We start from the raw sequence: 17,575 nt of genomic DNA, 5'->3' as shown, positions 1-17,575 counted from the left end.
GTTCACCTCTAATGATGAATGAAACTTTAAAGAATGTATCTAGACTCCTATTTTTTTCCTCTCTTGACTGCTCAGGAAGATTGAGTTTCTGCTTTTGCAGAGACACCTAATAATGTTGAGACTGCAGCATTAAACTTCTATTACTTTGTAGTTTTTTATTGTATTTGTAAGAAGAGAATTGTTTTCCTCGTGTGCAGCATTTTTCTATTTATTCACAAAGAACTTAATTTGTTGTTTTATCACCTTCACTTCGTGAAATCAAGTCTTCAGGCAAACCTTTGCAGTGGACCTTTGTCTTTACTGCCCTAATTATCCGAGTTTGATCAGCAAATTTTGTCTTATAGTTAATGGATCATTACATTGAATAGCATAGGGCCCAGATACCTCTCAAAACCAACAGTTTGAGAGTGCAATTGAGAGTGGCCTTGCAATGACATTCACCAGCTCCCTCAGCACTCTTTCATGTATCCCAGTCTGGCTCATGGACTGATGTTCAGTTTAATTAAGTGTTCCCTAATTTGTTTCTTCTTGACCAAGGGAACATAATACTTTTCCCCTTGTATTAGTTTTAATGCTGGTGTACAAATAGAAGTGTCTCTTTACCTTGACGTTGCTCACAGTATCACACTTCACATGAGCTTTGACTGTCCTAGCCCTGTCCGTSCATGTTCAGACAACGTATCTCTACTCTTCCCAGGCTACCTGTCCCTACTTCTATATTCTGTATTCATCACACCTGTTGATTTACTTTTTAGGTTCAAGAGCAGGTAATTGTGTCAGATCCACTGCCTGAATTTACACCTAAGGAACCAGGGATATTTACTGGAAAGTGTAAGTTCTTCAATTATCTACAGTTTGTCTTTGTGGAARCCTTTTGACCTCTCTTTACCCTGTCAYGCTGATAAATATATTTGTTGTGGAGATGCTTTTCTCAAAGATTTGATATAGCTAAATGATGCTATGCAATCTGAACAGCTCTTGATGTTAGAGGCATGTAAGCATTGTTTTTTACAGCACCTCTGCAGATTTTGTACCACAAGTAAATTGTGGATTCACTGAGGGTTTTATCTTTGACCCGTTGCGGGTACTTTCATTTTTAACTTGACTGCCAGCCACGATACCAAGAGGAAATCATGCCTATCCAGCCCAACATTATTAACAGTTTATGTTGATCTTAGTAAGGCCCTTGGCACCATCTCCCATAGTTTCCTGGTAGCCAAACTGGTGAGAGATGGATGAGATAAGCTGATGATAAGGGTTTGAGGCTCTAGTAGACCACAAGTTGAATTCAGCTGTATAGCAGTGCTATATATGATCTTGGTCTATATATATATATATATACACACCTATATATATATATATATATATATATACACACCAATATATCATGGCTGATCTTGGTCTATATACATATATATACACGTATATACATATACGTATATATATACATATGTATATACATATGTATATACGTATATATATATGTATATAGACCAAGATCATGGCTAATGGAGCAAGGTGGAAATCTTCTCTTATTTGACATTCATGGGACTGTATTTAGGATACTGTGTCCGGTTTAGGACTCCCATGGGACAAGAAAGGCATCTATATGCTGGAGCAAAGTAATGGAGGGTCAATAAGATGGTCAGGCAGCTGGAGTACCTTGTGTGAGATGAGTTTGAGAGCTGGATTCCTTCTTTCTGGAGAAGGAAAAAGGAAGGGAGAGATCTTGTTGTGCACCTAGGAGGAGTGTGTAGAGAGGATAGAGCCAGGCTTTTCTCAGGTGCACAGGGACAGGATAGGAAGCAACAGACACAACAAGGTGGAAAACAAGRCCTTCCAACTAGATACAAAATAAAGCTGTTTCATCATGAGGATTGTCAAACGCTGAGACAGTGGCCCGGAGAGGTTTGGGGATGTCCCTCCTTAGAGATCTTACCCTGTACTGGACAAGCTCCTGAGTGACTTAATGGAGATGCTCTGAATGARAGGACTAAAGAGCTGCAGAGGACCCATCCACCCTACATCATTCAGTGAGTCTGTGAAGGCTTTGGCTTGACAATGAGCCCTAAACCTTGCACAGTACCTGCTTGACCCTATCTTTTCTTTTAGTATGTTTAAAAATATGCTGTAGTTTTGAATGAGATCTTTCTTGCATGATTGCAATTTGTATAGTAGATAAATTGAGASTTAGCAATGGCCTTGAAAATAATATATAATGCCAGTGTAGCCATAGCTCTAAGCGTGTCATCYAAATGAACTATATTTCTTAGTGCCCTTGTAAATGCTAAAGAGATCTTAAAACTCAGCTGAATTTATGTGTACATCAACAGTTAGTCTTGTGTAAATTGCTACCACTATTTATAGGTAATTGGCTTGTATGGCTTAGTAGCTTTAATGCCACATTTTTTATTTTATTTGTTTTCCAGTGTATCCTGACTACTAGTTCTTCTTGAGGCATTTCTAGACCTGGTTATTTCTGGGCTTTTTTTTGGGCTGTAGGAAATGAAAGATAGTTTTCATTTACAGTGATGGATTTGTTATCAAAGCTGATTGGACTGGAATATTGCTTGTCATAGCTGTAAATGTTAATTGTATTTCTTCCCTAAGACATGAAATAGCTGGGCCTGGAGATACCCTTGAAATCTTTTGTCTGCATGTTTTTTTTCCTATTTATTTTCTGAAGATGGAGGGTAATCATCATTACTGCTTTTCCCTAGTGTAAGCAATACTGTCCCATTAAAATGCTTCTGTGTGTCCAGTTTTGACATGAAGATTGCAAGTTAAATACATTGCTAAACAACAGTTCTTTTCTTGGCTTACCTACAAGTTGATATTCTCTAAGAGATCTAATCACTTACGGATTTATGAGAGGCTGGATTTAGATGAGGCTGTATAGTGACTGAGCTCATAAAAGATAATAATTAAACTTCAGATATAATGGGTCTTCTCTATTTCTGTATAATCCTGAAATCTGTCAYGTTACTGCTCAGATGTATTGTTTAATTACTGTTATTGCCCAAACTAAGTAATAAGATATTTGATAATATGCCTCATCTGGAGCTGTGTAGTGACAAATGAATAGGATATTGGCAGCCCACTGAAGGCCTAACAGATTTACAGGAGRTACTGGAATGTTGTATGGAGGTGAACATGTGGACTAGGAAGTACAAAACCCCAAAAAATCAAGTACAAAATACCAAATTATTAAATCTAAATGAATACATATTTGCTAATTGTTGAGGCTTGCATGCATTCTTATATAGAGGAAAATTGCTTAGCATGTTAGGAAGCAAATGCTATAAAACAGAAATCAGTTGGAAAAGATGTGCACCAGTAGGTCAAAGCCAGGCTGGCTTAAAAAAAAAAAAAAAAAATCGCTGCACCAGTCTCCTAAAAGTGCGAAGAAAATGAAAGGGTTTGAAGTTCTTTTCCACAGAACTATTTCTGGATGGAAAACATACCCTTGTAACATACCAAAACAACAGACATTGCTAGATATGTTTGTTTTTCAGACAAAATAAAACTAAGTATACTAGGGAAAGAGGGGAGAATTTAATATCAGATAATTTCAGGCCYAAGTAAGTGGACTGAGGACTGAATTTCCTTTTTTTGTGCTGGAGTTGGGGGTTGTTCTTGTCATGGAAAAATTCTCTTTACTTTCTCAAGTTGTAGCATTTCCTTCAAGCACTATTTCAGGGATTTGGACCATCTCCCTTTAAAGCWGGTGTGTGATGGCTGGAGCTTGTCCCACTTACCTGCAGAGCTTGCAAGAGCAAAGTGGAAAAAGGGAATATCCTGCTGTCAATAGCAACTTCAGTGAGTAGGGGATATAGCAGCACCCTGCCGAAAGCTGGAGATGCAAACTAAGCAGTCATGCCAACAGTGTTGCAGCATAAGGCATGATTAAACAATTTAATAATCTCTTAAAATGATGCATATAATGGAGGGGACAGAATCAACCTGGTGTGTAAGGGATAGTTCACAGTTGGAATTCCATGAAGTCCTTGACAAAAGCAGAGGAGATGAGGAAGCATCTGGAAGCTAGATGTGAGGAAAGAGGAGTGCAAGTATTGGGTAACTTGCAGAAAAATGGCAAAAAGGCTGCAAGAACAGCAGGAATGAAAGAAGAGGGAAGGGCAAGAATTCACTAGTGATTTAACTGGTTGCTGTGGTTATTTATTTTTAACAGCTTTGTAACTATAGAAATGTGTTTTCTGCTTCATGCTTGTTTGGACTTAGCTTAGAGTCTTGACCCCTTACTTGAAGCTGATAAGTATGTATGTATATTCTTCTTATATAGGCCTACAACTGAATTTTACTATGACCTGGGGAGACTCTCATTACCTCGGACTGACTGGACTTGAAGTGATAGGAAGGAATGGCCAAGCATTGAAAATAACTACAGAACAGATTTCTGCTTCACCTCAAGACTTGAATGATCTGCCGGAGTATATGGGAGATTCCAGAACATTAGAAAAGTAAGAAAGACTTGAAATGTCTAAACATTTTCTGCAGTGTTTTGCCTTATGCCAGCTCTTTCAGTGACAGTGTACTAGGTTCATATCAATCAACAGCTTCTGGAGTTTAGCGAGTTTTAGGACTTATATTTTGCTATACAAACTAAACATAAAGAAGATTTTTTCCGAAAGAGGATGGCAGATTTAAAAGATAACATGAATGTTTGGTATCTCTGTTCAGGACTTTTCGAGCAGAAATGTTTCCTTTATAGCATCTATTTATGCATATGCAGTGRAACTTAGGATTTTGCGGGGAGGGAAATCAAGGAAAAATTTCAAGTTAAAAAAAGGCAACAATTTAGGGATTTACATGGCAGCATTCTTAGTTTTGCCAGTCCTACAGCTTTTCTCTTCTTTTTTTTTTTATTGAAGCTTTTTTCATAAACATGTATGTCTTCTCAAATTGTTTTCTAGTTCCTGAATGGTAAYAATGTAGAGATCATAGGATGTAACTCTGGGAAGGACTTGGCATTATTGTTTTTAAAGCTGTATCTTGTTTGTTTTTTATGTTTGGTTGGTTGTTTTTTAATTGTAAGAGCATTTTCAATTCTAATTCTGTCTTTTAGCATGTTTTTGATCTCCTGAAAGGCTTATGATAGGTCCTCTCTTTTCAGTCCTTGTTGAATCTTAAAGTACTGTATTTATCCACATAGTAATAAGGAACAGAGTTAGTGTCTGTTTCTGCTAATTTTCTGCTAATTTCTGCTCAACGGATGTAGAACCCCCTTGTTTGTGGTTCTTCAGTACCTCTGAAGAACTCTTACTTACCACCTTTCTCATCCTCTGTTATGAAGTCAGTTTTAAGGTTTGCATTTAGCCTTTCAGAGTTTATGATCCTCTTTATTCTCCTTGTTTCTTCATAACTTCTACTGAAAGATGACTTCCAGTAACTTTATTTGTCCTGCCACTAAGAGGCTGTGTGTGTGTGTAGTTTTTAAGTCCTTTAGCCCTCTTTAGTTTTTTAGCCCTCTTTCTAAAGTCTTAGTAAATGACATACATTTGTTCTGTGCTTGCAACATGATGTACCTTAACATTCTATATTCTGAGTCTGGCAGTCTTGCTTCYCTGTGCACAAACCAATGTATAAAAAGTAAGTGCAGTGAGGCAATAAGATCATATAAATGAGGTAAAAAGCCAAAGAAACAATTAAATTTCTGTAGTAAGCCCAAAACGTGTGTTCTTACAAGTCGATATTCTTCTACTACTTGTTTTTATTTTGTTTGAAGGGTTATGCTCAACTAYGCACATGCAAAAGGATGCAAACAAACCCTGCTGCTCTCTGCTCTACCCAGCTGCCATCCGCCTCCTTGCTGGAATCAATAGAGCTGTTTTAGCACAGTCATATGCTGCAGAGTGGCGACATTAGCTTAGGTGTGGAGCTATACTGATAAATTGTATGGCTTCTTTACCTTCAGCTGTCATGCAAATACAGCAGGGCTTTCCTCTGCCTGCCCTCATGCATGTAAACACAACTTGAGGAATTTTTCTGGGTTTATTTTCTCTTCTTAACTTAAATGTATCCAACTCAAGGAAATACTGTGTCTTTCTCCTTCCCTTATCTTTAATTAGATGGTCACATATTATTTTTGGTGTTTACTGCACTTTAACTGAGTGCACAGAGACATAATAAAGYTGTGTTTTTACAAGTGGAAATTAGAAAAATTTTAGCACCTCATAAAGCACCTATTTTTCATGAGGAAAAACAAGCTTTTCCTTTTTGCTGCTAATGGATTTTTTTTTCTTTGCAGGTTAATAGATGGGACTAATATCACAGCTGAGGATGACCATATGTGGCTTATTCCCTTCTCTTTTGGGGAAGATCATCTGTTCACAATCCRTTTTGATAAAATTGAAAGTATTGCTGGGCTTCGCTTTTGGAACTATAATAAATCTCCAGAGGATACCTATAGAGGGGTAAGTAAAAGAAAAGGAGCCAGCAAAAATATACAGCAGTGCATTGGGAAATTGGTGCTGTGATAAATGAATATAGCTATCTTAATGGAACCCCATAAATCTTTCTAGATTGTCTGACTCTGAGTTTTGTGGCAGGTGTAATGCATTTCTGTCTCCGCAAACAGCAAATATAGGGGAAAAATGGCCAGGGATAGTTTAAAGAAATTTTCACAGCTGATTTTTCCAAGGCACACATACAATAGCACATACTATTCTCAAGATATATGATGCCAAAATGGTATCCTCTCAGTGTGTAGTATTAGGCCTGCAATATGGATTCTTTTTTCCCTACAGCACAGAGCATGATAGAACATGGGATGCATCTGAGCAGATTTTCTGTGGAAGARGAGTTACAAAAAGCAGTATCTGTATCAACTCATTTTCTAACCTAAGAGCTTCTAAATATTTCTGGGCACCTTGCTTTTCTTATGTTTGTCACTTTTCAAAACTTGTAATGAGCATTACCTTTCAAGATAGCCTCAAGCATGTTGGGTCATCGTTTCATATAGATGTTTAGTCTAAAGCAGACCAAATAGGTCTTACGACTCTATTGTGCAAGGAGGAATGATGTCTTTAATTTGCTATGTAGACCACTGACTATAAATGTGAAACTGCTTAGTTAATTATAAGATGTTGAGTAGAGATTTGGTCTGGATTTATAAAACAAGATATAAGGGAATTTCTCCATATTTGCATAGTGAAATCTAAGGCTCTCTATATATGGCCACGTCACACAATTTTTAACTTGGTTTCCATTTTAAAATACACTCTAGCATTCAGTTTATGGCATGCTGAACTTAGGTACTCATTAGCCAGTTCGACCAAAAATAGCTACTGCTGGCAATGTCGTACGGGGTTTGATATAAGTGGATTGCACTGAGCCCGGTCGATCAATACTGCCCCTTCGAGAAGAAAGAAGGGTGTCTAGAACACTAATACTTGTTTGGAAAAGTTGACATCGAGCAAGTTGGCTGTAATTGCTTGGCTAAAATACTGTTACATATCTCCTCCCCTTTTTTCTTGGTGCTTGTGTCAAATTTCATACATTATGTGTATGTACATATGTATATATTATACACATGAGAGATGTACATATATGTGTATTTCTTATTGAATTTTTGGAATTAATTGTCAGATAACACCTGTTGGCGAGCAGGTGCTATATCCAGCTAGCACTCCAGGTCTGACCATCACCCCTTTCCCTGCTTTTGTTATCAGAAGATAGGTAGTTGTAAGGAGAATAAAAYACTTGTTCACTGCACAGAAATCTTACAAACCCATACACAAGGGGAAAGATTTGGAAATGTAACCTAGGTATTCTTGACTTCCGAACTGAGTTAGTAATTAAGAAGAAAAATGTTAATATATATGAAGCTAGAGAAAGACAAGCCAAATAGAATCCATACAGCTTGTGAAAAAATCTCTGTAATTGAAGTTGGAAACTTGGATCCATCCTACGACTGTGCAGAATAATGGCAGAGCTTGTTGAACTGCTGCTCTGTGCAAATTGGCCTCCACGATTGCTTTCACATGAACCCTGATGGGAAGTATTCCCTCTCCAAAAGTGAAACTCCTGGCGTCTTGTAATAACATCATGCTGTGTTGCAGAGTGATGGTATGCTACAATTAAGCTGCAATTGATATATAAACTTCCAGTTTATATGGACATTTATATGGAAGATGGTGTGCCATCTGCACAGTCACTTTGACTTGCCTCTTCTTTATATAAGTTCTATAGCAGTTAGCAGGTACAGCCTGAAGAATGACTTAATTCCTGCAGCTCAGTGAAAGCCTGAATGAAATATGTTTTCTGCAAAAGGAAGGAGCAAGATTTCTGCTGGGTCACAGTAAAGATGCATGAGACTGTAGACCCTAGGGTGTTAGGACAGCTTTTTCTTGAAGATGCTGTTCCTTCTAAGCTGCAGTCTCCGGATATAGTAGTATCCTGATTTGCCAGGCAGCTGTAGGTTGGTGAACTCTATTTATAGGTATAGTGTGTGAAGGTAATGGTAATGAATTGCCTAAATGAAGGCTCCTATGCTATTTCCAGCCATATGAAAAATTACCTTTTGAAAGCTTTGCTATGTGATGAGTAAAATGCTGTGTTTGATGGTTGAGTGCCTTCCCACTGATGAAAATTACTCTAGAAATGAGGGCTGTAAGGCAGACATAAATGTAAGCAGCTGTGGTAAAATAGGCAAGATTTCATCTTTAAGTCTCTAGACCTCCCATTTAATAACTGCTACCTAAACTAAAGCACATTTCAGTGAATTTGCATTTCCTGTCCCAGCTTGGCAGCCTGGTTCAATGGAAACCAGCGTGCAGGGSAGTTTATACTGCAAAAAAAGTTCACTCTTTTACTTCCAAGCTTTAATAAACAATGAAACCAGAAATAATTATTTTTACCTCCTTGGTACTCTAACAAGTGTTCTGACAATTAATCTTCATGCTGCTATGGAACTGGAATGGTCACCACTTTCAGTGAGGTACCTGCTTTTTTCAAATTAGCAATTGTCTATGTTTAAAAAAAATCTTTAAAAGATTTAATTTTTAGGATTTTTTTGTGTAACTGAAATYTTAATTGAAAAAGGTTTGCAAATGGCGAAAATATGAAATCTGTTGTGACAAGTAATTGACAATATACAATTTCTTTACAGAAAACCCTGAAGTCTTTTAAGTTCTTCTCAGATTGACATCTGAAATGGAAAATTTCTCAACTATGTGTATTACTCACATTTTATTAATAGAAGTCCTAACAATTGATCAAAATATTTGCATGCAGAACTAAATTAACCTCAAATTATCATATATACATACCAGTATCAAATCAAGATTGGAAAAACTGACTCGCTTTACTTTTAGWCTAAATCTTTTAACTAAGTGAATTCTGATTCACTCCACTAAACAGCAAGCTTGAATCATCATTATAACAACCTCTTGTAGGTAAAATTCTTCTCTTATCTAACAGTTACTGAAGGACTCAGTGCAGTACCTGCAGCTTCTGTTCAGCTGAGTCCAATTTGACAGATTTCAGGGCGAGATGCAATAATTGTTGTTACTTGATAATTGTTGCTGCTTGATTGCAGCTGTTGTGTGATTGGGATCACACATGTAGCACCAGATGGTGCTAATGGGAGAGGGTGGAGGAAATCCACCTTCTGATCTGTCTTCTGAATAAGGGTGCCTGAATTATTGAGTTTATTTTTTAGGCACGTATGCATCTATGGTATGGTCAGTGCTTAACCTTTTTGTTTGGAGTGGATACCTTTATTCATATGCCCTTATGTTAGCTACTAGGGCTGCTTGGTAGATGGGATTGCCCAAGTGATGGAAAAGCCCAAGTGTCACCTGCCACAAGGGCAAATGGAACTTATTGACAGCAGAGTTTCTAGGAAGGCAGTGGAGAGACAAAGGATCTCTTGCAAAAGAACTGAGCAGGTTGTGTGATTGCTTAAAGTGCTGAGCAACGTGGCCCAGTCTAGCACTGCATTCAGGTACAGGATAAAGTAGCTCTAACCAACTCCTTGAATACGTTCTGCTGAATTTGAAGCTGAATCCACCCCTTCTGTTGATGTGTGTGCTGCTGCAGGCTCAGGGAGCTTCAGTTTGTTGGGAGCTAATAAAGATGTCATAACTGAAGAAGCTCTCCAAATCTTCCTCATTCCCACGCCAACTCCAGCCTCTCCTTCCTCTGCAATCAGAGCAGCTGCTGGTCAGTGTTGGTTAGGATGCTCTGCACTGGACGCTGTGGAACTGCAGCTAGTATCTGTTGGCTTATGTTTCTTGAATGAGGTTGTGCAGTAAAGAAATAAATGCAACAATTACTGAAATATCCCTTTCAACTTATAAAATGRATGTGGTTGCATTAGTTCTATTTTATTTTGCTGCATGTTCTTCTTCTTAATTAGGCTAAGGTTGTCCATGTTTCGCTGGATGGTCACAGTATCTCCCCACCGGAGGGATTCCTTATCCGTAAGGGACCAGGCAACTGCCACTTTGATTTTGCTCAAGAAATTCTCTTTGTCGACTACCTGCAGCCCCAGCTGGCTACTAGTGCACATCGGAGGTAAAGAAGGATATTTTACTATCAAAAYGACAAATTTTTTCTTAACTATTTAATACTCTTTTCTGTCCTCCTTTGAAGCAAATCTATACAAAGCACCTGGGTGAAAGTATGAAGTACTCAGAGCAAAATATTTTGCTGCATTTTTAAATTGCATACAGTTTCCATGGTTTCCTAAGATCAGAGTCTCAGGACTCTGCTCCATAATCTCAGGCTTATTGGTTGGATTGGTTTAGGATCTGTTTCCTTTGCTCTTTTCTGAATGAGCCAAGAATGGATTAAGAAACTCTTTTTGTCTTGGTTACTTTTGCAGGACTGCTTCAAAGAGAACGGAACGAGCTAGCATGGACTAYGAAGCCCCATTAATGCCATGTGGTTGTATCCTTTGCTGTGGTTTTTGTCCTTGTTCTATGATGTGCAATAACTTGGAATTAGGTACTGCATGAATACCAACCCTTTAGTACCCAACAGTTTCTGATGTTTTAAGAAAGTGAACAAGACATCAAGCATATGAGAAGGCATCATTAAATATATGTTTTATAACATATTTAATGTTATATCATATATAATATTATATATTTAAGAAATGGGATATATAAATATGAATATATGACGTGCCTGTAGATAATGTAGTTGCTTTTCTGTCTTTTATAATCTGTTCAGGTTGAAACTAGCAAATTAGCGAAGTATCTAGTAGCATATAGTAATTAATGCTAATGAAAAAATATAAGAATACAAAAAACATGTTYTAAGACACAGAATACCATGCTATTATAGCTCAAATACCAGCCGCATGCTGTTTAGAGGCTGTCTAAACTGGAAGTGATCTTTGTATTTTTGTACACCTTTGAACATTCTGCTTTGCCACCCTTTGAAATTTGTCTCATTTAATATCTTTAAGGTTGGGTGGAGCGGAACCATGTTATATCCTTGCCATTTTGCTGGTGGCTTTTTAAACTTATGTTTTCTTAAATAATCGCAACCTTTTTGGATCACGCTTACTGCTCTGCCATCCGTCTATTTGACAGCCCTTTTAAAGCCACTATTTTGACAGAGGCAGTGAGGTCTCAGCAATACTAGGTTTCTGCCAGTCTCATGAAAATCAGTGGCTGGGCAGAGGAGATATAAATGTATTCTCTCATTAGAGAAAGGTCTGTAGCACAAATTGCATTATTGCTTCCTGCCGTTCAGTTTAGGCATATTAACTATCATTTATCACCTAGATAACTCAAAACTAGGCAAATGCATATTCAGGAAACGTAGGAAGGCAGTGTAGGGGCAGTGGTGTGGGTAAGTGGAGTATATAAGGAGGTAGGATACAAAAGTATAGAATTAATTATTCATTTTACAGGAGGACATGTGTATGTCATATCTAGCTGTATCGTATGCTTTCAGTGATAGAAGTGGAAGACTTCTTATCTTAAAATTCAGTGAAGTTTAAGAATACAGTAAGGTCAGAAGAACAAAATTTTACTTTTTCCAAGCACATYCTAATTAGATAACAGCTTTTTGACACAAGATGTCTCTTCAAACAAGGAAAGATTGAGTCTGTTTGGACATTAAGAACATGTAGATCTATAATACTAAATACTGTATTAGAAGGAAATTTCCTCCCCTTCAGAGTTACTTTGTTTTAGGGGTTAAAATATATTCCTGATAGATACATATTTTACCATATCTACTCCTTCAAATATTTCCTTTGAATGTTTTTAAGAACATATTAGATGGTGGCTACTGCTGGAATGAAGACTAACTAGATTTTTTTTCCTGAATTTTTTTTTCCCTCTCTAGTTCAGTCAGTTTTTTGGGGGATTTGAATAAGAAATACTGGATGAAATTCTGTGGCTGTCAAGGAGACCTTACTAATCATCTGCAACCACAAAGAAAACGGGCAAGCAGCCATTCTTTAACCTYGAGGCCAAAATGCATGGCAAAGCTGGGATCCAGTCAGCTAAACTCCTTTATTCTGCAAAAGGGAATGACCACGTTCAAACTCCTGTGGCCTTTGTGCTGTGAATCTCTACCTAGCCTATGTAGCCTAACTAGGCATTTAGCCAGCTAGTCCTAGTGTCAGAATCCTCTCTTAAACTGCAAATGAGAATGTCTGTGCAGTGCACTTCTGCATAATGGATCTGTGATATAGTTACCTGCTGGATCTGCAACAAAAGAATGTCTCGCTGATTTGAGGAAATGAAATTGGGGATGGTTTGTCTGGTTTTTCTCTCCAAGGTATGTACTTAGATACAAGTCCGTCTTAGTGCAAAGTCACTAAGAAAATAACTGCATATTGAGGTTGGATTATTAGAATAATGCAACAAGATTCTACCCATTAACCCAGAGTTTAGAAATGTGCATGTTATGCTAGTATGAGACTTTACAGGCAGCTAAACCTATTAATCACAGTGTTTACATTAATTGGGCTGCATAATAGTTTTGGAAACTGCAAATTAAATATTCTGCCAGAACAAAATGTCAGAATCAACGTTTTCCTTAACACAGCTTTTTATTGTTAGTTGTTTTCCAGTTTCAGCTTCTGACGAGTTGGGGTGATCCATACTACATTGGCTTGAATGGACTAGAGTTGTTCAATGAACATGGAGACCAAATCTTGCTAACTGAAAACAGTATCCTTCTACAGAGCAAGCACCTTGATACCTTGCAGATACAGTTTGCTCTCTTGCAGACTGTCACAATGTCAGTTTATAATAGAGAATCTACTATAAGAAACTAGCTGCAAGACTGAGACATCTCTTAGCAGTTTTTCCTGATTCAAATGACTGTTTCYATCATCTCTTTTTAAATTTTTACTAAGCATTACATGATGGCTTAGAGTTGATTGTTAAGCAGAGCTAATAATTGTTGCATGTGTTTTACTCCAGAGAGGAAAGCATATGTAGCAAAGTATTTTTGTTTTGCATACGTGCTAATGTGTATTCTTATTTCTCTTATGCCAGGCAAAAAGAAAAATTTCATCTTATATATAGAGCAGTTGATGGTTCTTGACTCTCTATGGGAGTCTCAGGGTCACCTGGGAAAACACTATTTCCTAGAGAAATAAGATTTTTCTCTCCTGTGGAATCTTTCATTGTGCCACAGGGAACGTTCTTCCTGACTCTTGTTCTGGAGCATTAGGCTATTCTAGGTGTCTGGCCTAAGTCATGAAGATAAGGGCTGCGACTTTGAATGTGATTCGAGGTTCCCAGGGAAACCAAGAGAGGGAATGAAGGACAGGTCTGAAAGACTCCCAGTAATATCCTAGTATCATATCCTAGTATATAATTAGGTAACTTGATCACTATCCTGGAAGAAAGGATTAAAAGGGTGGATGATGCCTGAATTGTGGATCTCTAAGGATCTCCATTGCCTAATATATAGAAGTTGCAATGATAAAGACTCTTTTTGGAGCAGTATTTTTATTTATATGTTTCTTGATGCATGATGAACTTCAAAAAAAAAAAAAATGCTATGTTGGGGAAGAAGTGTTTCAAAATTGAAAAGTGGCAGTAGATTGTCTTCAGGAGCCAGGGGGCCTTTAACTTAAATGGTGCATTTTTACAATGTAATGCAATTGCCACGTATGATTTTTTTTTTTGAATGATCTTGTTTCTGTATCTGCAGTACCACTGTGTGGATATATCAGGGTCCCAGAAAGAGCACATCTGTATAAATGCAGTGCTAAACGTGATGATTCAGCTGCTGAGTGGAGCAAACTTTTCTTAAATAGTTGAGACTTTTCTGCGTTATGCCTTAAATTCCCTAGAAATTTGAACTGTCTGAGACCTTTTAGAAAGCAGGACAAGGAGAAATTAATGTCTCCCCAGCTAGATTGCTTCTAATATTGCAAGGATATTCTCCTTGAAGATATGTTTCATAGGAGGAGTTTTTGCTCCTTCATGCTAAAATTTGACCATTGTCCTCAATGTCATGTAGGAAGTTCTCCTTTTTGATAAAGGAACTTTATTGTTAAGTCATAGATATTTACTTTAAAACAAACGAATTTGCTTAATTTCTTAGCATTTTAGAAAGAMTATTGAGTGTCAGAATCTGTAAGGATTGCCCTACTATAGAAATGGATTTGGTAGTGAAATTCCTTGACCACCAAAGTAAAGTAGTTTAGAGAAGTTTACAATCTCCACTACTGTAGTGGAGAATCTAGCTTAGAAAATGCAGAAGAGCAAACATGAACTTTTAAATGTGGTATTTCCAAAGTGTTCTTTGCAGTTATTTTCGYTTAAAGCTTTGTTTCAGATATTGCTGCTTTCCCAGATAGTGTGAACGTTTTAGAGGATGTGTCTGGAGACATCCGTACTCCAGATAAACTCATTGATGGAGTAAATGACACAACAGATGGCAGGCATATGTGGCTTGCACCAGTGCTTCCTGGAGTGGTATGCATGGCTACCTACATCTTCCTTTTTCATTTAATTTGTGATGTGTGTTCGAGGCAGCTGGAAGTATAAAAGTAATTCAAATAATATTAGATGCTGCAATACAGTGGATATAGATAAAACTTTTATACATGCCTGAGGCTACTGGCCACATGTATTTCTGAGGGAAGTAAACAGTAATGGTCTTTTTAGTGCTTGAGGCTCTGTCTAAATTCTACACTTTGAATGCTGGTAAACTACTTGATAGGGTTCTCAGGTGTTCAGTGAATGATTGACTAGATGATCATTTGAGCTTGTACATTTGCTATGTGCTAATCTCTATAAAATATTTGCTTGCAGAGGCTATCCCATTGTGTCAAAAGGCAAATAGCAGTAATGGGAGTTCTAGCTTAGGGACATGCCATTTTGTAGAAGGTGACATTTCTAAAATCGGGAGAAGAACACAAAGTATTAGTATTGAAAGGATAGATGGATAAAAACAGAATTCCATTTGCTAGTTTGGAAAGCTGAAAGAATTTAAAGAAAACTTTATGAAATAGCCTWTCTTCTCCTTTCCAATTCTCAGTGTTTTTGTGTTCTGCAGAAGTATGATGGCTGTAAGTTTAGAATTCTTTGTTACCCTGTTTCTGTTTGTCTTTTTGCGTGTTTGTCTGAATATATTTCCATCAGTGTTTCCTCTGAGACTAAAAAACARTTGCTACTGAGACCCAAACCTACATCTTCTGGAGAGTCATAGATAGAAACAGTTTTATTGATCCCAAGCAGTTCCTTCTCCAGTGGAGATAATGCAGTGTGATTTAGTACAAATACATTGCTGTCTCTGAAGAATCAAAGGATTAAATCACAGAATTAACAGTAACATCTGAGATGGGTTTCCTATATCCTAATCAATTTTCCTGAAAGTAGAGTGAACAGTATCTCAAGCTGTAATTGTTTTGARGCATCATGAGAATTGTCGCTGCGTAGCTGTTTGTGCACCCTAGACCAAAGCTGCAGAAGGCTTCAGGAGGGTTTTAAAATGTGGAGAATATAGAGAGATGGATTCCATCTGTATCTGTGTCTATATATTTATATAGATATATACACCCACCAGTTTGTCTCATCATAATGCACATGTCTGGTTAATGAAATGTTCATTAAAAGCATTTCTTTACTCAGCTGACAAGGAGTGCAGGATGCTCTGATGTCTAACTTTGGGCCATGAGCTCTTTCAAGAGGAGRGGTCTGCATTATAAACAATATAAGGGAATTATCTACCGAGGTGATAACTGAACTTAAAACCTTACCATCCTGACCATCTGTTATCTGTCCTCTRGCTGCATCTATTTAAATATAGTCCAGTTTTGGTGGACCATATGGTAGAATTTCCTTTAGGGGATTTGTGATCTTCAATGCAAATGAATTTTTGTCTTTTACAGGTGAACAGAGTATATGTTATTTTTGATGTGCCTACTACTGTGTCAATGATCAAGTTGTGGAATTATGCTAAAACACCCCAGAGAGGTGTGAAGGAATTTGGTGTAAGTTTAATTTTTGAATGTAGCTTTGCATTTAATGAGAGTTCTGTATTTATTTTCATATATTACTGAAGTGTGGTTCTCTGTCATCTCCAAAGGATGGGATTCATCTCACTCAACTCTGCATTTTAATATTAAAATGACTGCTCTGTGCTGGTCTTCTGTGCTGTCTTTCATGTCCAAGTAGAGAACAGGTTAACTAATCGTCCTCTAATAAATTGTCTTAGGATAATGCTTTCCTCTCTGTACTGGCTATAGAACGAGCCTAGAAGACTGACTTAAACTACATACCCAGCTTTGATRGATGTAAGGTGTAAATAAGGTGCAAATCATTCATTCCAAGATTGTTGTATCATTCCAGTCAATAAAATATGTTTAATGTAAAATAATGACATATGTTATTTTCCCACTTGGTTTCCTATTTGAAGCAGTCRGTGAGGAGACAAAAACTGGTGAAAAGGAGGAAAAAGAAAAAAGCACTACTTGCCAATTGAGAAAAATGGCATTTTTAAAGGGGGAAAAAAAAGCAAATCTAATGACTGAACCTGTTTTAAAAGTGATTGGGAAGACTGCTGAAAGCAATGCTTGCTCATTTAGATACGGTTTGTTTTTATATCCGTAAGTTAATTCCTAGAAATACTTATTTTTAATCTGTTTGTTATCTTTAGCTTCTTGTGGATGACTTGCTTGTGTACAATGGAATCCTGGATGTGGTGAACCACGTGGTACCGGGCATCCTGCCCACCTGTGATCCAGTGGTCCCCTACCACACCATCCTCTTCACAGATGATGAGAAGATTTGCCATCAGGAGAAGAGGAATGTGATCAGGTGTGCGAGTGAATCTTTATTGGAATAATTAAAAAATATATTTTTCATCAAAAGAAAAAATCTGTGGCTAAAATCAGTAATATGTGTACTGCTATAGAAAATTCTCTTCTGAGCTATACTCCACCTCACTTAGTGGCAAATAGTCAATTGTTTTTAATCCTCAGGACCAAGTTGCCGGGATTATTTGTGGGTAGTTCTTAGTGTTTTGTAGGATTCTTGATTCATATTTACACCTGTCTCATGGCAGCCCATGGAAATAAATATCAAATAAAGAAGTTAAGCTTCCTTAGAGTAGAAAGAATTGA

At 37.4% G+C, this 17,575-nt stretch overlaps 1 protein-coding gene across 4 annotated transcripts in view; it reads left to right on the top strand.

Moving 5' to 3' along the window:
* Positions 1–17,575, top strand: part of KIAA0556 (KIAA0556 ortholog) — a 55,387-nt gene that overhangs the window by 33,892 nt on the left and 3,920 nt on the right. For all 4 annotated transcript variants that reach the window (XM_026049045.1, XM_026049043.1, XM_026049042.1 and 1 more), the window contains 9 exons: positions 756–831; positions 4,304–4,481; positions 6,269–6,434; positions 10,382–10,539; positions 10,850–10,914; positions 13,050–13,160; positions 14,785–14,924; positions 16,343–16,444; positions 17,110–17,270. In XM_026049045.1, coding sequence (XP_025904830.1) covers positions 756–831; positions 4,304–4,481; positions 6,269–6,434; positions 10,382–10,539; positions 10,850–10,914; positions 13,050–13,160; positions 14,785–14,924; positions 16,343–16,444; positions 17,110–17,270 — 1,157 coding nt within the window. The remainder of the gene's footprint in view (positions 1–755; positions 832–4,303; positions 4,482–6,268; positions 6,435–10,381; positions 10,540–10,849; positions 10,915–13,049; positions 13,161–14,784; positions 14,925–16,342; positions 16,445–17,109; positions 17,271–17,575) is intronic.

The sequence above is a fragment of the Nothoprocta perdicaria genome, unplaced genomic scaffold (assembly GCF_003342845.1).
Source record: "Nothoprocta perdicaria isolate Ctin4 unplaced genomic scaffold, notPer1 scaffold_59, whole genome shotgun sequence".
NCBI classification, from domain to species: Eukaryota; Metazoa; Chordata; class Aves; order Tinamiformes; family Tinamidae; genus Nothoprocta; species Nothoprocta perdicaria.
This window is presented reverse-complemented; position numbering and strand designations above follow the sequence as displayed.